The sequence below is a fragment of the Acyrthosiphon pisum genome, chromosome A1 (genome assembly GCF_005508785.2).
Source record: "Acyrthosiphon pisum isolate AL4f chromosome A1, pea_aphid_22Mar2018_4r6ur, whole genome shotgun sequence".
Lineage (NCBI taxonomy): Eukaryota > Metazoa > Arthropoda > Insecta > Hemiptera > Aphididae > Acyrthosiphon > Acyrthosiphon pisum.
The window spans coordinates 147,232,790-147,253,953 of NC_042494.1; the positions used below are offsets into that span (position 1 = coordinate 147,232,790).

The 21,164-nt window shown below is 33.6% G+C and overlaps 2 protein-coding genes across 5 annotated transcripts in view; one reads left to right on the forward strand and one right to left on the reverse strand.

Moving 5' to 3' along the window:
• The window catches only part of LOC100168886 (low-density lipoprotein receptor), an 87,252-nt gene extending 71,694 nt beyond the window's left edge, over window positions 1-15,558 (forward strand). For 2 of the 4 annotated variants that reach the window (XM_029488539.1, XM_001946668.5), the window contains 10 exons: window positions 2,158-2,419; window positions 3,941-4,204; window positions 5,942-6,242; window positions 6,521-6,739; window positions 6,937-7,291; window positions 8,094-8,292; window positions 8,662-8,733; window positions 13,327-13,445; window positions 13,613-13,768; window positions 14,238-15,558. In XM_029488539.1, coding sequence (XP_029344399.1) covers window positions 2,158-2,419; window positions 3,941-4,204; window positions 5,942-6,242; window positions 6,521-6,739; window positions 6,937-7,291; window positions 8,094-8,292; window positions 8,662-8,733; window positions 13,327-13,445; window positions 13,613-13,768; window positions 14,238-14,282 — 1,992 coding nt within the window. In that variant the 3' untranslated portion in view covers window positions 14,283-15,558. Of the gene's footprint in view, window positions 1-2,157; window positions 2,420-3,940; window positions 4,205-5,941; window positions 6,243-6,520; window positions 6,740-6,936; window positions 7,292-8,093; window positions 8,293-8,661; window positions 8,734-13,326; window positions 13,446-13,612; window positions 14,008-14,237 lie in introns of all 4 variants that reach the window. The other 2 variants (XR_001680096.2, XM_008188548.3) reach the window with 2 other exon arrangements.
• LOC100168277 (vacuolar protein-sorting-associated protein 25) lies at window positions 15,388-20,893 on the reverse strand. The gene is made up of 5 exons (XM_001952008.5): window positions 20,690-20,893; window positions 20,447-20,592; window positions 17,482-17,569; window positions 16,402-16,520; window positions 15,388-15,868 (listed from the first exon to the last, which is right to left on the reverse strand). Exons 1-5 carry the CDS (start codon window positions 20,737-20,739, stop codon window positions 15,753-15,755), a joined length of 519 nt encoding a protein of 172 aa, XP_001952043.1. The 5' UTR covers window positions 20,740-20,893; the 3' UTR covers window positions 15,388-15,752.
• Window positions 20,894-21,164: the final 271 nt, after the last annotated feature.

Sequence of the window (21,164 nt, forward strand, 5' to 3'; positions counted from 1 at the left end):
GAAGTTGAAAATCGAAGTATTATTTCGACTACTTATCGTGTACACAAACAAAAAAAGATTAAAACAAATAAAAATAAAAAAAAACACACATCATTGTAAAATCAATACATTCATCGTTCAACTCAGAATCTAAAAGAAAATATATAAAAACTATATTAAACTATATATTCATTGAAATGTTTAAATAACAAATACATTTTCTATATACACATTTCGTACCTACCTACCCGTTATACTACAAGTTACGTCAAAAACTGTAAAAAATTATAATTTGACACAAGAGTTTGTTTTAATATTCATTACGACGACCGCGACGGGGGGACAACAATAATTATCATGATGGAACGGAATGAATAATTTGTATTCATTGTTATTTTAAAACCTAAAAACAATTTTGCAGAGAATTACGACCAGCTATAAATATTATTATATTAGCGAGAGTGAACGCAATTGTTATGCTTATTTGAGTGTTAATTAAATATTAACATTATGAAAATTTTACGTTCATAAATTTAGGATTTGTACATTTTCGTTACAATGATTTCCGACCGCAAGTTCACAGCATTCAGCGCCCAAGTTCATATTTGAAATTATTGTGTAGGTATATGAAGTAGGTAGGTGCTGTTCTTTTGATGTGTGCATAAGTTCTAATGAACGTAAATGCGAGAGTTCAAACTTCAAAGAACGTACAGTAATTATTTCTCGAAGACTGTTTCTATTAATAAAGACGCTTCGAATTTTGTAGACAATAAATTGAGTGGTGCGTTGTTCACACAAGATTTATTGACTAAAATCATATTTTTAGTACCTAGGTATATAATTACGATCGTATGATATTTGTTCATCACGTAATAATGTACACCAATCACAATAATGGTGATTCCGATTTGCGAAACGTCTGGGAATATAATAGAATATGCTGTTAAAATAATATAAAAGTACGCCGGCGTTATGCATTTCAAACAATCGTAATATTAAGATAGAACGGTGTTCTGTATAGGCTATTTCGCTACACCGGTGTCGTGGGTACATCATTCGGTATCTCATAATTGAATATTGATACAATAAATTAAATACCTATTACCATTGATTAATAATTAATGACATGGTATAATTAATGTTATTACCTACAACTGTAGTCTCATAATAAATTATGAGATGCCGGAGAATGAGTGCATCTCACGACCTTAATGTAGATGCAAATACCATGAAATGCAATTAGATTATTTGAACAATACAATATTATTGTCATGTTATGTATTTAATAACTATATAATATTATGTTGACATACCGAATTCGCGATATCTAAACTTTAACAATTCGAAAAAACTCCCTTAGGAATTTTTAGGATTTTAATTTAAATAATGTAGGATTTAAAAAATTCATATTCGTATCATGGTTTAATTAAATTTTTTAAATAAAAATAAAACTTTTACCGTGACATAGTTTATACCTTATGGCTTATACGTTTGCATTTTATTTTGAAGTATTAGGAACATTAGAATAGATTATAAATACATTTTTTTTAAAAGTTGTGGACTTAAATTTAAACTTAAATTTTTTATAACTAAAATAACTTAAATATAGGTATTATGTATTTTTGTGCGATTTATAATCATTTTTTAATCTCCTTACGTAATATACAATTTATAGCAATAGTTTATGATCTTATGAATAATAATGGTTTATAAAATGTTATTTAGAACTTAGAAGTAAGTTAATAAAACTTCTGACAAAATAATTTGTATTTAATTCAATACTTTTATGTACTAATATTTAAACTATCACGGACCAAAATTAGATTTATTGAAAATTGAATTGTAAGCTGTAATGTGAGTGTGCGGGGGAGGGAGTATACCATTTCATCAGTGAATAATATATATTTTTGCTCATCCACATGTATACAGAGGGAGGTTTAAAGTTCAAACTCTCTCTGAAATGTTTTCAATAAATATTTTTTGCTCGACATCGCCGTTTAAGGTTATTTTCATTTTTTTAAACTCTTGAACTCCCCTATCTGATTATGTTAAGACAGTGCATTGTGTCTAATGCCTGTATATAAATCACATCACTGACTACGACTGATACACCGCTATAATATTATTACGATAAAAGTGCTTAATACTTAATATAATACTTAAATTTAATATATATAGGGTTGCGCCGAATCTACCAGATCGTCGCAGTGCCGTTCTTCCGAGTTTGAGTGCGACGACCATAGCCACTGTGTCATACAATCGTGGGTATGCGACGGCAGCGTAGACTGCGCCGACGGATCCGACGAAGCGCCGCACAGGTGCCACAACACCACATGTCGGTCCGACCAGTTCCGTTGTCGGGACAACACGTGCATTCCTGGATTCCTCCATTGTTCCGGTACGCCCGACTGCGCCGACGGTAGCGACGAAGAAAACTGCAGTAAGTCACATTATAAAGTAACATTTAAATCGCGTCGCATCACAGGTCTGGTCAATGTTTCTATGCTGTCCTCGCCACGCGCCTCCTTCCCTGTTATATTTCCAACGACACGCTCCACAAGGAACCGAACCTCCGTACTGATTTGGTGGATACAGTCAGGTCCACTTATTACGAATTTTGATTCCGATAACCCCTTTGAAAATCCGTCCTGTTGCCTAAAATACGAAAAAGGTGTAAAGACGTCATAATTTAAACTAAACTATAGTTACTGGAATTTCGTATACGTAGAGTACATAGGTATATTGCTTATTTTAACTTTTATGTTCAGATATTTTATATTTTACTATTTCAAAAAATATGAAATTCACTTTTGATGATAATAATATTATATTATATACAATACCTGCAACATTCGGGATTCACTTACAAGTGACTTATAACTCGACATGCACGAGGATACAACAATAGAATAACACAATAGGTACAATATATTTATATTTTATTTGTCATCTACTGTTCAAGATGAACAAAGTGAACATCAAAAAAAAAACTAATGCCTATGATACACATTAAAATATTATATTGTATAAAGATCGCTTTGTGCAGGGGATATTCGTCGCCATCATGCCAAAACTGGTCAAGTGTTAAAAGTGAGTACCTAGTGACCAAGTGAAACAACATGTTTAAATGTCTTATTTTGTATAAAACTATTTATTTTATCACTTGGTCACTTTTTTCGTATATTAATAGGGACAAAATAAGACATTTACACATGTTATTTCACTTGGTCACTTTTAACACTTGACCAGTTTTGGTACGATGGCGACGAATTATGTTCTTGATGAAACGTTTTGTTCGTTTCAAAAATGACAACCTATACTTCGTATAAATATATTGTATGCCGCTGAATAAAATAATATTAATATAATATTTATTTAATAACAGGGATTAAAATTAGTTTGAGCAATTAAGTCAAACTGATTTTTACGAGTACTTTAATCAAACTAATTTTAAAAACCATTCTATCAAAACATTATTTATCGTATTCATTTTAAAAACACTAAGCCAATTTAAAAACTAGGTTTCCCAGTATATGAATGGTTTAAAATTGATATATGCAAACTATTTTTTCTCCGTCAACACTTTACCTGAAATCGATACACGCAACTGATTTGAAAAAAAAAATTTTATTAAACTTATCTCTCAAAATATTTTTAGAAATAGTTTTTCGTTAAATTAAATTATATAATTCATTATATTATCAGTTCAATAATTTTAAACAACCGCACCGGCTGAATAATATCATAACACAAAACGCGCGTAATGCGCTTGAAAAAAAACCCTAAATGGAATCGGCCGATATCTATAACAATTATAGGTTTATGCTGCGAGAAAAATTATGGGTAGGTCATATCGAAGGTTCATCACGTCGTGTACGCTGCTGACAACCACCTGCAGCCTGATCGTAACGCTTTTCTAAAACACATCACAATCACTTCAATCGGCCTTTGTCGTTTTCAGAAGAACCGGTGCACAAGTGCGACCCGTACACGGAGTTCGACTGCGGCACCGACGAGGCGGGTGGCATATGCATACCCATGGAGAAGGTGTGCGACAAGAACATGGACTGTCCCGGGTTCGAGGACGAGGAACAGGAGTCGTGCAACGTGAACGAGTGTCTGATCAACAATGGAGGCTGTACGCAGATTTGCGTCGATTTGCCGCACACTTTCCGCTGCGCCTGCAAGCCCGGCTACAAGCTCATCAGCAACAACACGTGTGACGGTCTGTATCGTGATTTTTCTTATCACAACTATTATCATATTATTATTGTTATTATTATTATTATTATCGTCGTCGCTCTATGGTATAACGTGAATGGTGAATATAAGTTCACCCCTCGGGTATAATCGTCGGCTTATTTATTTATACTTCGAGTGGGGTATAATTTAATTATATAATACGCTCATCCGATATTTTCCACAGTAGGTACTTATCCCTATACCTATTTATTTTCCTTACCCTGCGTGAGTGCAATCGACAGGTGGCCACTCCTAAATATAAGCGTTAATACTCGATGTGGCTGAACGTCATCGATTTCTTATACAGATGCATTGCCGCAAGAAATCTGATGGCCAGCACAAACGGCGTCAGACGTGCAGGGCAACGGCTATCATGTTTCGGCGGTGCCGTTTTAATTTATTTCGATTTCATATTCGAAATTTATATAGATTTCACGATTTCGGAACTTGCAAGCTGGAGAGGAAAACGAGAGATGAAATCGCATATTGTTAACAACATCGATTTTATTATTTGGAATATAAAAACACCCAATGACAGTAAAATTAATTGAAACGGTTACCTATCAATATAGGTACATCATAGATACTAGGATAATAATATAATAATCGCGTAGGTACTTTCGTTTATCTAATAAATGTGCCGCAACTACATTTGCCTTTGTTGCGGTTCGATTTAGTACCGGATCATATACATTTTTTTTAAATAAAATAAAATAATATAATTTTACTATGGTGTTTTAAAAATTATATAGTTCACAACAATTCCTTTAAAATTATTAGCTATATTACATATTGTTAGAGTGTTGAATATAAGTTGGTAAGTATAAACTGTACAAGTAAAACGCAGTCTGATAAAAATCAAATTGTATACGAATTTATAACAGTAGAAATGTAGAATATAATTTATATCACCTAAATATTTATACACTGGAGCCTCAATATTTTGATTGCGGCAATGGGGGGAGTCGATAATGCTGTATATCAGGCCTATATGTATATAGGTTCATGTTAATGGGTGTCAATATGAGTGTTATTATCAGTTTATAACAGAAAAAAAGTACCTAATAAAAAACATAACATACACAATTTGTGATATCGTCCAAACATACGTTATGTGCTCGTAATGATAATGCTGACGATACCCGTTATAGATTTCTGTTTGGTTTTTTACCGACTCAATTTTTATTTTTTTTTTTTACATGTCCGAGATATTGATTTAAACATCAAGCGAAACTGGGTTATCTCTATTTTTGTAAATGAATTTGCGTGACGTGAAATAATATATATATAATATATAATCATAATATTAATTATTAATTTATATAAAGGTCATATGAAAATAAAATTAAAATAAATTATTAATTCTTGTCTCGAATATGCAAAAAATGGAAAATCGGAATTCATTATAATAAATTTAAACTTCAGACCACAATTTCATTTTTTACTGTAAAAGCAAAAATGATAACCATATGCAATATTATGATAATACTGAGGTTTATAGATCTGATACAATATGTTTTATAGTACCTATACCAAAGTGGTAAAGTCGAACCTATACACATAATTTATTAGTCTAAACGGTAGGTGCTGCAGGATCATATTTTTAAGCTGCTGCAGTGTGTGAGGTGAAACGCTAAATATTTATTTATCTATCCATAAAAAATCTGTTTACTGGAGTGCTTTGTTCATTATTAATCGTGCACAATATTAAAATTTGCAGACGTAAATGAATGCGAGATCGAAGGCAGCTGTTCGCAGATATGTATCAATGAAAAGGGCACGTACAAATGCGAATGCGAACCGGGATACCTGCGGGACCCTCAAGATCACACCAGGTGCAAGGCGATGGAAGGACACGCGTCACTCTTATTCTCCATGCAACACAACATACGGAAGATTTCGTTGGATCATCACGAGATGTCCGCCATCATCAACAGCACAAAATCGGCCACGGCCATCGATTTCGTATTCCGCACCGGAATGATATACTGGGGAGACGTATCTGAAAAGAAAATTTACAAGTAAGTAATATAGTACTATAATATATAGGCGCATACTTTCACGATATTCTTAACCCTATTTTCAAATAAACTGGTTCGAAATGTATATAAAATAATACCTATATATACTGCACCGGTGTATAAATTAAAAGTTCTACAGTTTTTTTGAGATTTATGATTGACCATGCGGCAGGGTATCACTGCAAAAACGATGTAGTGTATAACATAATATAGGTGGTAATAATTTATTGTTTTGTGCGTCTATGCGCGGATTTAATTTGTATTGTGCTTCGCTGTAGAGCGCCGATCGACGAAGGCCGACAGCGGACAATCGTAGTGGAAAGCGGCTTGTCGTCGGCCGACGGTTTGGCTGTGGACTGGATTTACGGACACATTTATTGGACGAACGCGGACAAGGACTCTATCGAATTGGCCAACTTCGAGGGAAACATGCAGAAGACGCTTTTCAAATCGGAACTGAAGGAACCCAGATCGATAGCCGTGGACCCACTCAACGGGTAATTTACTGCGACAACAACGTCCCCCCCACTCCCCATCTACAAAATAAAAAAAATATACGAAATCATAACCCTTACACTGCCCGTTTTCCCGTCATAATATCATATCGACTACAGATACCTATAGTCAATAACGTCATAATATTATCATTATTATTATTATTATTAATGCGCAACAAACGTGCGTCCGTTGACAGATGGTTGTATTGGAGTGACTGGGGCAGCAACGCGAAGATTGAACGGGCCGGCATGGACGGCACGCACCGCGAGGTGATCGCCTCGTTCGATGTGAAATGGCCGAACGGCATCACCCTGGACCTGGTGTCCAAGCGACTGTACTGGGTGGACGCCAAGCTCCACACCATCTCGTCGTGCAACTTCGACGGCAGCCAACGGCGTCTGGTCCTGTTCAGCCCCGTCTGGCTACCGCACCCGTTCAGCATATCCACGTTCGAGGACTCGCTGTACTGGTCTGATTGGAACCAGAAGGCGATAATCAAGGCCAACAAGTTTAACGGTTCCAACATCACAACGGTCACCGCCCTGCACATGGTATACAAACAATATTATTGCATAGCATTTTAAAATGATTGTAATTTTTACGACGTCGAAATAAGTCAAAACCGGCCTATGACGACCTGTCGCTGTAGCGTATAGTTTCTTTGATTTTCTTGACTGAAACCCTCTACGAGGGAAATGTGTGCACATTTTTCCTACACAAGAGCTATAGACAAACGTATGATATTATAGTCGGTAATATAATGACAGTCTGCGCGTATAGACTATACTAGTGTACCAGTGGTTTGAATTTGAGATCTGATCGTCGCAAAATATAGTTGAGATCGACTGCACGTTCATCAAATAATATTGTTATTGAGTTTGTGTTGATATTGTTTTGTTTTTCACCACAGCGGCCGATAGATATTGTGTTAACTACAGTGATCGCGTATTGTTTTTTTTTTTTTGATCCTCCGATAACTGCGTTTTTACTCGGTGGCGTGGCGAACTCAAAATAGCCGCCAAAGCCGAACACTTCTCGAGGAATATCTTTGGTGGGGGTAGTGATGGGCAGAGTTTCACTCTTACTGCACGCCCTCCTCTTTCGCATCGGTATTATATATATTTTATACCATACCTATAGATACATAATATACGTGTCACGACCGTCGCTCAAAAGTCCTCGGAGGTACTCTCTTGCAAATGTCGCGACCTCGAATCGCATGCGCGTATTTATACATATAGGCACGACCGCCGCAGTGACCTTTGATGTATTAAAACGACGGTGACAATATTATCATATATGTGTGTAATGTGACTGCTAACAATAATACTATAAACATTTTGGCCGTTTCAGACTCAGAACCCGATGGTGGTGCACGTTTACCACCCGTACAGGCAACCCGACGGCGTGAACTACTGCGCCGCCGTCAACGGCCACTGTTCCCATCTGTGCCTGCCGGCACCGCAAATCAACAGCAAGTCGCCGAAAATCTCGTGCGCTTGTCCCAACGGCCTGATGCTGATGTCCGACGGTCTGATGTGCGCCGAAGAAGGTAAGCGTTGCCATTTCTATAAAATTACGTAATATTTTTTAGCATAATTTGTACTACTCGCGATGCCTATATATATATTATTCGTCGCACCGTATACACACGCAGTTCTGCGGCCGCCCAGAGCGCGGTTACGGTAATGTTTTTTTCAACCATATATTTTTATTATATTTTTATACCTTTTTTGCAACACTATACCTAATCATATTCTAATAATACTTGATTGATTTTTTCTTCCGAGTGGAAACATTGTTGTGATGATAATATTACTTATACATATTATTAGTTATTATTACGTTTTGTATTTTGATCGTTTTTTATTTTTTGTCTTTGTTTTTCACCGTCTTGTTTTTTGGTTGAATAATTTTACAGCTAAGAACTCAACGGTTTTAGCGAAACACAACAAACACAGAATTTATAAAAAATTCAATATTACGCTATTAAGTGAGTACATATATCAATATCCGTGGACGAAACCTGTGTACATATTTATGTATATCTTCTTCTTTCTTCTTTGCAAAACTTCTATAATAAGATAATAATATGTATAATATGTATACCTATATATACTACAGGAATGAGCAAAATATTTTACTATTCATACATCAAATATAAAATAAATACATATTATTCCATATTTGTCTAAAACACTACAAATGGGTACATATTTCCAAAAAAAGATTAAATAACTACGTATACTAAATTAAATAAACAATAATTTTAAGTTTTTATAAGATAGGTGCCTTTATTAATATAAAACAAACACAATTCTACTAACAGTTCCAAAAGAAACATCACATAGTTTTTAACAAAATAAAAAAGTTTACTATCACAGCTTTTAAATAAGATTTAATTTGAAAACATTGTATTTATTAATTGTATGTTCTACCATTATACACTAAAACAATAAAGAAATTATTTATATATACATATTATTAAGTATTGTAAATTTATTGTAAAAAATTTAAATTTGTTAAGTTCAAATTTACGCTATAAATTTATAAAATGTATTCAAAATACTTTATACTTGCTCATCCCTGTATAATATACAATATATACATATTATACGTTATAATATACACACGCTTGCGGTGGTTGGTTATACCTTGTACATTATTGTGTTCTCTTCGCCTGTCTATACATTATAATATACGCGTATCGCGTCGTTTTTCTCGTTTACCACTTAAAAATATTACAATTTTATTATCTGTAATGTGTTTACTGTCCGGTTAAAACGAAACCGATGGCATTGAGGGAGACCGCGGATCGAAATAAATTCGTATACATATTATATAATATTATAATATAACGTCGTGTCGCGCCGCGCCGGTGGGTTTGGGGTTTCTCAATAAATTTTAAATCGGAAATTGAACGGCCAAAAGTGTTTTGTATACGCTTTTTCGCAGCTTCTAAAAGTTTGCCACATCAATGCAATTGTGAAAAAAAAACTTTATATTTTCCTCCTAACTAAATACGTGACAATAATAACTGCAGACTATACACCATAGTACCTACTATATATTATTAAACTGATCAATATGCGGCAATATTGCTGCGGGTTTTGTTTTATGAGTTTCGTAGGATATATTTTATACCTATTTAGCTCCCTGTCGGAACACACCTTCCCGAACAATCGGAAAACTTCACGGGGTCGCGAGAAAGTAATAAATGCGTGTTAAGATCTCGTGATCTCTCTCGCCGTTAAGTCTTACTTATTTTCATCACCCGAGGGTCGTTTTATTTTTCCGTTAAAAAAAAAAGAAACTATATTCTTTTCACATTTAAAGAATTCATTTAAAACTTTGCACTTAAAAAAAATAACTTTGAAATATTTGAAAAGTATATGCTTATTGTGCAGTAATATATTATAATTTAGGATGTTAAATAAGTGAATTCCATATGGATGATTTGTTGTTCAATAATTTACATGCTATTAGCATCGATATTTTTTCTTTTTGGCTTTCATAAAATGAAATCGCGTTTCATATTATTATAATAATATCGCTCACCACAATTCAAAAATAATTTATTTCAACTTTTAAGTCAAGAACCCAATATGATATCCAATTACAAAACTATAAGCGATTTATTGAAATGTAGGATAAAATAAAACATCAACCGTCAAGGATTTAATTATTCTTCTTACATTATTGGGCATAAAGAATTCTCCTACAATATACCTGTACTTATAATTTGTGAATCGAACTTTGATTGATCGAGTTGGATTCTATAGGTACGCTATATATAGGTTTCATCTGCTCGGCGACCGTTGAAAAACAAAAACATCAAGGATCAAATGGCTGGGAAAATGGGATACTGTACAATGTACATATTATATAGGGCCTGTAGGTACAATGTTTTTGAAAACCTACCGAGAAAATCATTTCGCCGTCCACACACACGCACTAAAATACGATAGTCAAGAATATAATTATTAATTAACACGTATATGGACCCTAAATATCTCCTTCCTCTGCGCACATATTTTAATATAATATTATTATATTATGGTATTACCTACTACCTACCTACTATAAATTGAACCAGCAGTCTGCAGCAAGGACGAAATTCACATGCACACGGTTAACACGCTATTTTAATACGTCGTATTTAGTTGTATTTACCGCATACATGTTATAATAATTCTTAAGTTCACACAATAATTATAATAATGTTATATTGTAGTATAACTAGATACTATCGTGCGAACGGAATCGAACACGCAATAATAATATGTACAATATACAGGACGTGACGGTATGGGACAGTCAAAATAATAATAATTATTTATATAATTAATCATACGCTAATAACAATCACTCTGACTTTGCAGTTTGCAATCTACTTGATTAAGTTTAATGAACCATAATATGTTTATTCTAATTTATACCATTATAATATTTATAGTACCTACATATTTGTTTAGATTCAAAACAGATTTTCTTTATATTATATTATTATTTTTATCATCTACTAGACGAGTCTGTGCAGCAGTTACTGTGCGTCGTTCAGCTTTATTCTGCGCGTCTTGTGTATAAAATATTGTATAAATAATATTATAAAATTTTAAAAATAATAACAACATGTAATGTTATAATGTATAGTATAATACGACGTCACAGACCATAGTACGCACTTCTGAAAATGCATGAGATGAGCACGCACGGTACCTATATGCATCAAGTTATAATACACGTCGCACGCATTGTACCGAAATAGAAACCGAACGGCGCCTCTGCAATGTAATTTGTCCGAGCGTCGCGCCGCTCCCAAATCGGTCCAAAAGACGCTGTTTAGATAATATGTATATGACATAATAATATTATTATTGTGGGTTATATTTCGCTAAATCACTCGCTGTATACATGATGGATAATATTATATCAAATAATATTTATTTTATTATATTATATACTTACGCGTTTCTGCTGCAGGTGGTGGTGCATTAGTAGAGCTAAGCATAATAATAATACGCGTATGGTATATAATATAATATTGTGTACGTCCGCAGTCGTATATAATATATTTCAATAATAATATAATATAATATACCTATTTCCTACGTACATATTTTGTGCGCGTACCGGCCGCGACGGTATGTATATATAATTTATTCGGAATAGGTATAGGCTTTATGCGTTCACTATTCAAAAAGATCTGCAACAGAGAGAGAGAGAAACATGAAGAGACTATATTAGTATAATATTACATTATTATTTGCCCTTGGAATCAGCACCGGGAAGTAAAATAATAAAAATCGAACGCTCGCGCAGGAGTCCTTGACGAGGCGCTCGTGTGCAGTATAATAATATATTATGCGATATTACTGTATGAATATTGTCGTGTGTCTTACGTGCGTTATATATACGCGAGCCTCGCCCGCAGTTGGTGTATTCTTTCCGTCCGAGTCGCTGTGTGCGAATAACGAAATCATCGTCAACAATATATTATTATTATTATTATTATTATACATTGTAATATTTTTTAATAATCCGTTTGTCGGGAGATCTATTTCGTTTGGTTTTTGAGTGATATACCCGCGCTTAATAACAACAACGACGACAACAATATCACTAAAATAATAACAACATTGTAATATAACTTCGATAGTATATATAAATTATTATTATATCCTACAATATAATATAAGGAATAAAGTTTTTTTTGCATTGGTATACTGTTTCCGTCGTTTGCGGCGAAAAAATAAAAAAAAAGGTAAGTACCTAAGTGCTTTTGTACTTTACGCAACGAGTCTCGTCCTTTTTATGGGAGCCTTTTCACCGTCGTCGGCTGTATGTATATGGTATTTGTATAAGTATTTTGTGTATTAAACGTCGAGACGCTAGGCCTGCGTGTCCTGGGAGGCATTGTGTACAATTTTTTTTCACAGAGTCCAAATCGCGCGAGTCCTGTCATCGGAAATCCTCAATAATATTATGCCGACCAGAGATTTCTCGCATGTCGTATACTATACACCATACACTTACCTATTGTATTAAATATACATATCATTGTTATGGCCTTATGAGTCCTGTATAGAACATATTGTTTTATTAATATAATATTTTATTTTTATAATGCAAATGCGATCAATTTTATGCTGATCATATTGTTTATTATAATATACAAATGCAATCTGTTTAATGCAATTCCTGCCTCTTATAATATACGACTGCCGACGATATAGACCAGTGAATTATATTAATTTACTTCGATCTGTCATAATTATTTATATTATGTATTTATGTTCCTATACGTGTCCGTCGTCTTCGCGGCTGCTTTAGTGCACTATTTAATATATTTATACTTATAACATTTCTATTATTATTTATGCGTTTCTTTTGGTGGCGGTGCAGGTCATATAATATATTTTACGATATATTTACTGACTTATTATATATATATATATATATATATATATATATTATATATGTATAAATTTGTATACACTATACATGTATTATAATATCATCATGTTTTCGATTCCCTGCACGTTCATTGGCAATACGTCCTAACGCCCGTTCGCTCTCGTTGCAGATACGAACAGAACGATGACGGAAATAAACGTCAACGACCACAACGAACCTGAGGACAGCGGGCTCATAGCTGCCATAATAATATTCTCCGGTTCGCTATTGATCACTCTCGCAGCCCTGGTGAGTGAGCCCACATCCCACCACCCCCCCCCCCCCCCGGACCGTCAGGTGGTGTATCCCGGTATTTCGGCTACATACGGATACCGCGTTATACGTACCTAACGTCATCCCGTGACGTAACGTCTAATACGCTCTAATGTATGCTCGGTTTGCAAATTTTATTCCAGGGCGCTTTCCTGTTGTACCGGCACTACTTGCACCGCAACGTGACCAGCATGAACTTCGACAACCCCATCTACAGGAAAACAACCGAAGACCAGTTCACGCTGGAGAAGAGTCAGTACCAGCCGGCAAGGGTATACCCCACGTCCGTCGGCGAGGAGGTAAACTTCAACGTTATCATTTAAAGACCAGAAAACACCTCCCCGTCACACACGACCCATCACCCCCTCCAACAATGAACCCCACACAACCACTACCACCAGAAATCCCAGCCAAGTACCTATATAATATTATTATGTATTATCGTCGATGCAACGCCGTTAAGCTACATTCGATCTTTTCTGCTCTTAATTTTTTTGCATTTTTACACGCTGCGTGTTAGTTCTTTAACGACAACTCGGTAAGTCCACCGAACAATAATATTAAAATGTGATGTTATAAATGTACACGACGCATTCATTCAAGTTATAGTACTATATAGTAGTAGTAGTAGTATAGTAATATTAATAGTGTCGACTCACATGTGCAATTTTTATATTTACATAACATCGCGACACGCGTGATGATGGTGTTCTTCATACCTACCTACGCGTTGTTTATCTGATTTGTGTATTATTTTTTTTTTTTCAGGCCGAAGAGCCGTTGACTCGTCCTGGCACCAACGAGTACGTCTAAAGTATAGACCGTTTATAGTTTCTCTGCACACAACACTAGTCAATGAAAAAATAAAAATAAACAAATTACAAATCGGGTTGTTCACGACGGAGCGCAATTTGTGCGCAGCCCACGACGAAATGTCTGGCGAGTTACCAATTTCATGCGCAAATGCGCTCAAATAGTGTTCAACTTACCGAACGACTTATAATATCTTCCCCGTGTTTTTTCTTTCTTTTATTATTATTTTTATTATTATTATTAATTTTATGTTGTATAACTTTGTTCAGTCTTCCCAGCGTTTTTTCGTATACATATAATAATTTAATTATTCCTCACGCCAATATTTAAACGAAACAGTTCCTATTGTATATTTTTTTTAAGTTATATTATTAATGTTTGTGTAAAAAAGAAAATAATAATATTTTATTTAAGCTATGCGGTTTGCCTTTAACGACTGAGGTGTACGTGCCAAAAATTATGAATTGAGTTGTTTTAAATTTATTATTGTTTGTTGCTCAAAAGTAGGAATCCTTTGATCTGCATCAGTTCGCTCGTTGTTCAATTATTTTAATCGGTAAATTATTGTCCCTTCTGGTTTGTTTGGAAAAGTAATATGATATAATTATTGTAATTATAAGGAATTTACAATATATGTAAATATATATATTTATTTTAGCGCCATTACTGTTGAGTAGTCAATTTAGCAGCTATTTATATTTAATTATATATACTATAGTTCCGTTATAAATATTAAAGATATTTTGTAAGCTTAACGTCTTATTATATATCAAATAAATCGTGTTTTTAATTGGATATTATATAAAAATAATAAATTATATATGTACATATAAAGGAACCAGTTATAAGCTTAGCAGATAGTGATAAGCGTATTGGATTTGTTTCATTCGAAAACTGTATATTGTTTTTTCGCTAAAAAAACGCACATTCTTCTAACGAATGTGTACACAAACACACACTCGCGTCTCGGTTCAAAAATATATGTTGTGAAAACCAATTACCATTTATTTGTCATCAAGGTTGTAAAAATATGATAAACATAATATGTATGTGTAACATTTCGTTAGATAAATATAGTTTTTATTATTTAACTGTGATTTTTTTGTTTTTAAATATATTTAATTAATTATTATACGATTACATAATATACATATTAGTGAGTCCCATTTTGTAAACTCAAACACATAGTGAAAAGTGGTTTGTTAATTTTTTTTTTTAATTAATCGATGGATAAACAAAAAAAAACTAAATAAACATGATCGATCATTATACAGCGTATAGTCTTATATATTATCTTATTATTATCGTAAGCATACCTATTATATCTATACAACACAATATGCTCCGCCGCATACGTTATATAGGTACTTATATTATCGTCGCATACACAGATACAAATACGGCATATTGTTCAGGTATAGTATAGCCGGTACTGTGTGATGCATGGCAGCTAATCCCGGAGTTTCACGTCTATGAGAAAAATTTCACGCCCGAACCTCCGTCCAGCGTAAGTATTTCCGCCTGTTGACGTCGCTCCAACACCCGCAAAGCTTTGGTCAGTACACCGTCGTCAATACCGTTCAGATCTATAAAATTGTAGACACAAAAAAAAAATTAAAACGAATACTTTGACGGACAACAAACAACCCCGTGCAAATTGCAAAATACTATAACAGATCCAACTGTCTAAGGTGGTTACTTGCGGGTAAATATTACATTTGATTGTGAGACTGAGACATTTTAATTTTGCTTCGCCACTGTATAATATCTTATATATACAAAAATATATCTATATTTTCATACGTGTAAATTGGATACGTCCAAAAAAGTCTTAAACTTAGCGTTATGACAGTGGCGTAATTAGGAATTTGTCCTTATACATTTTTTACACACAAAATACTAAATTTTCAAGTACGGTGGCGAGTGGTTTGTATATATTATGAAGGCTCTGGAGGGGGGATATATCACAATCATCATCCCCCTTAATTACGCCCCCGGCGTTATAATATAATATATTATAATTTATAATATTATCTTAGATTTGATTTACAGCTCAGACTAACCCCACGCGTTTCCCTAAATTTCAAAAACAGATAGTTTGATTTTAAAATTATATTACCGCCACTGTCGCTGGCTATCTCGTAGAACGTGCACACCGTGTTGAGCATGGCGTTGTCCTGAGCCCATTTGTACACTATCGACGCCCATTCGTCCAACGTGTGCCAATAAACATTCCACCTAAAAATGACATGCTTTATTTTAAACAAATAACATATTCACTCCGCAAAGTATCAACACTGATAATAATTTAATAACATGTGAGTATATTTAGTAGGTACTTATATGGATATAAGCAAGACTGGTCCGATAATTTGACTTTTGACTCCTAAAAGTCTAAACTGCAGGCATTTGTATTGCTGCTCGCGTGAAATTCCAACGCGTGTGTTATCGTGTCACGATGATTTGGAATCTCAAGAATTTCGTATAACGACTCTCGCCGAGAGACCGACCAAAATATTCTAACGCATGACGCTCGAATAGTCGAATTCTCAAAAGGATCATTTCGGATTATATTTCGACAAAAGCCGTGAAGGATAGGCAGGTACCTACCGTAGAGTAAATATATAACATATTAGTAGACCAATATACATATAGAGTCACTCAGTCACACACTCACACTGTCATAGAGATATACGCGTATGCATATAAATACACAGTATCAGACGAGGATCTAGAAATGAAAAAGGGTGGGGGGGCTAAAGTACAAAAAAATGTACAAAAAAATACAAAAAAAAAGTACAAAAAAATCACTTATTTTGTACGAAGTCTTTCTTATTTTTTGAAATATCTTAAGTACCGAAGTCCTAGTCTAAGGATCTAAAATTAATATATTATATTATTAGTATAATATATATATATATATATATATAAGTATATACACGTACAAAGGGGGGGGGGGGCTATCCGCGCAATATGAATCAAGCAAACCAGAGGATTAATCTATTATACTTATATATAGGCTCGGAATGGATGGAAAGTTGTGCACGATAAACCGGTTCGTTCTCAAAAAAAAAAAAGCAAAACGTCATTCTAAAAGTTTTTTAATTTGTTTGTAGGAACAAGTGCGTAGGTATCACCATATTATGTAATATCATTTATTAAGTATACTTAATCAATGTTAATATTAAAATCTTTGTACCTTGTTCTAGTCTTGTCAAGCGGTTCGGCATTTCCCGTCTTCTGTAGAACGCCTAAAACCGTCATGATCGCATCAGGTGACAGTTTTCCTGAAAACGAAAAATACTTTTTATTAATATATAATAATATAATATCATACTAATTCAGCTTTACGATTTTCCAACATTTTATAGCCTTCCACGCGATCATATCGATTATTTCCGTTATTAGTGTTAGGTATTAAAGATAAAAAACATTTTTGACAAATTTGTTTTAAACTGGCGGAGATAAAATAAAGGGCCAGTAAATTATGATAAAGAATATTATGGGCGTTACTGAAATATAATATTACTTTTGTCGTATATTTTAACGAGGAACCTACATCGTAATCGGGGTTTGTTAGTAATACGACTCATTCGAACGGATGGATAAAAATATTATATAATGAGTAGCAATTCGAAAATATTTTTAATTGATTTATATTTTCGTAGTAAAATATGAATAAAATGGTGTACTTACAATTAATTATATAGCTATTGGTTAAAAGCAACATTAACTTGATAAATATTTTCTATTACAAAATTCAAAATTGAGTCAACAGAGTTAATTGCCTAATGCAAAGACGCAGAGTGCAGCCAATGATTTCAATCAGATTTAAAAGCTTTGATATATATATACATATATATACTTAAGGAAAAAAGCGTTCATTAAAACATATTACTGTTATAATATATTTTTCAACTGTACGAAGAGAATCTTTTTCATATATTATAATAAAACTACAAGCTGAATTACACTTAAATTCGATTTCCTTCTATTTTTATACGTTAGTGTCAAATAAACGCATGATGATAATTTAGATATCATATAAAACATAATAATATCATGTTTTTAGTACAATACAAAATACATTGTACAACGGGCAACATTTTTCCTTTAGTTAGTATCATAGGCGCAATTTCAACTTTTGGCTTGGGGGGGAAGGGGGGCTGAATATATTAAAGGCAAGCAAACTATTGCAATATAGCATATTAAAATTGTATGTCCTAGGTTTTTGGGGAGGCTACGGCTAAGTTTGGGGGGCTTAACACCCCCAGTCCCCCCAATTTGCGCCTATGGTTAGTATATTACTTACTGTTAAAAAAATAGTTGGAGAAACTTGAGCAAATTCCTACGAGACGAAAGCTATATGCACTATGCAGGTAAACGTGATCGTTTTCAAGCGTACCTAATACCTATATATATTATAAATGTACCAAATAATTTTGTAATGACTGCCGAGTGCTGAGTAACAGTATCACTTATAACAAAAATTAATAACATACGAATAGATAATCATAACACTAATTGAAATATAATGTATGCACTTGAAATAATGGTTATTACCTATCTACTTTCCATAGGTAGGTGTATGGAAATCATATTTAATCTATGAACTCCAAATGAATGAATTATGAAATAAAGAGTGTATGAACATTATTGTATTTTATAGGTTATAATTTATAGGTATGAGTTTATAATGAGCCAACGTGGATAAACTTATATTCAATGAATTAATGATATTTTTTTTGAGAAAACCAATATAAAACATGAAAATTATAATTACCTACGTTAGGTAAAAAGAAGAAGCACGGGCAGCTGCAATTTCTTATTTTGTTGTATTACATATTTACAGTGGCGTACAAACGGGAGGCCCCGAACCCCCTCCCCCCCAGGACCAAAAAAAAAATTGTGATATTATTGATGAATTTCTTATTATTAATCATCCGTGTATACACAAAAATACGTCATAATAATATGACTAGGTATTGAGTATACACAATACTTTTCCAACAACGAAAAAAGATTTCATAACGAAATTATGGGTGCCGTATATTAATCAAAATAGACATTTGATCGTACACAGTCAGATAGTTGCGTGCGGACATAAATACCCGGGTAAATACCATATTAATATCTGAGCGCACGGTAGTGCGCCAGGCCAAGTTCCAGCAATGCCAGTGTATCATCTTTACACGAACCAATTCGCCCAGTTTTTCTAACATATATATCTCTGTTCCCTCTTAAGATAAACTTTTGAAATTTAAAACACAGATTAATCTCGAGTAGTTTAGGACGCTGTAAGCAAATGAGCCCTTAATATTATGCCATTTCAAAATGGGAGGATTTCAAAATTTTCAAAATTGTTACTGACTCACTCACTGATCATCAAAATTATAAGACACTTCCTGTATAGGTAGAAACGTGAAATTTGGCACAAAGGTAGGTCTTACAGTGTAACTAAAGGGAAAAATCAAAGTAGTAAAATCTACATTGTGGCCAAGTCTGCTATTTTTTAATTCGTAACCTCACTGCACTCCTACATTAAAGAGCAACACTCCTCTTTTATTTTTATTGTTTAACACTTGGCCAGTTTCTGAATGAGGCATAAAACATCATTATCGAATGTACTCACTTATGACTTACGTGGGTGGTGGGAAGATAAGAACTCAGAAAAAAGTTAAAGGTTTAGGTTTTTTCTCAAAAAAGACAGCGAATCATAGTAGTGGTATCTACATTGCGGTATTATACATAGGTATATACATACAACTATGATGGTATAAATGTATAATATTATGGTAGATTTATAGATCACTAGCTGATATGACTTATAATCGATGTATATATTGGATGTTAATAATGTAGGTGATTGATTATTAAAATTATTATTAAATTATTTATTATAAAACTTTAAAACTATTGTGGATATAAGAAACATTTGAATTTCTTTTTTCATTTGTTTCAAATTCAATGCGATTGTAACTTTTTTTTAACGTTTGTCAAAAGAATGGGATACAACTATAATACAAGTGTTTAACTGGATCCTAATATAACAAGCAGTATTGACTGTAAAAAACGGATGAAATCAAATCACCATTCCTTAGTGGCCATTGGGTCTAGATTCAGCTCTGTTCTTAGAATTTTATAGATACAATATGTACACCTACTGGATATGGTAGTATTGTTGAAAACAGGCAATAGGTCTCCTTCGCGTACATCAATAACAGACACTTTCTGCGTGCGACAATAATCCAATAGCAATGTTCTCCAAGCGTCTAATTGCTTCTGTCTTGTCTCCGCGTTTGGCTGGATCCTGTTAACGATAATCAAACAATAGTAATTAGTAATTACAAATACATCAAACATTGCAAAAATATTATCGTATTTGGACACTTGTCGAACGAACTTACGTAAAGAAAGGTGGGAAGCTGTATTGCCACGGCCATTGGACATCACCCATTTTGATGTTACGTAAACATATATGTAGTTCTCGTTATTTGGAAATTTTGAATTCTAAACGATGGAAACAGTAGTCAGTAAAAATACGTTTTCACTTGCAAAATTGAAAATAATAAATATTATTCAAATTGTCGGTATCGGTTATCAGACAAAGTAGGTAAAAAATGAAAAACAATAATATTATTATCACTCTGATAAGAATACAGTGTAGCACTGCAGCAAACAATATTGTTATTATAATTATTTAATATGATCTAAGCGTAAACTCGTAACTCGTCCGTCGTCAGCACGATTATAAAAAAGTTCTTTTTGACTTCCTAATAATTGTGGTCGTCATTTATTGTAGCCTGTATCATTTTATAATAAACTTAATTAATTATTATATCATGAGCTACAGTACCGCACAAATAATGAGTATTTCCATTT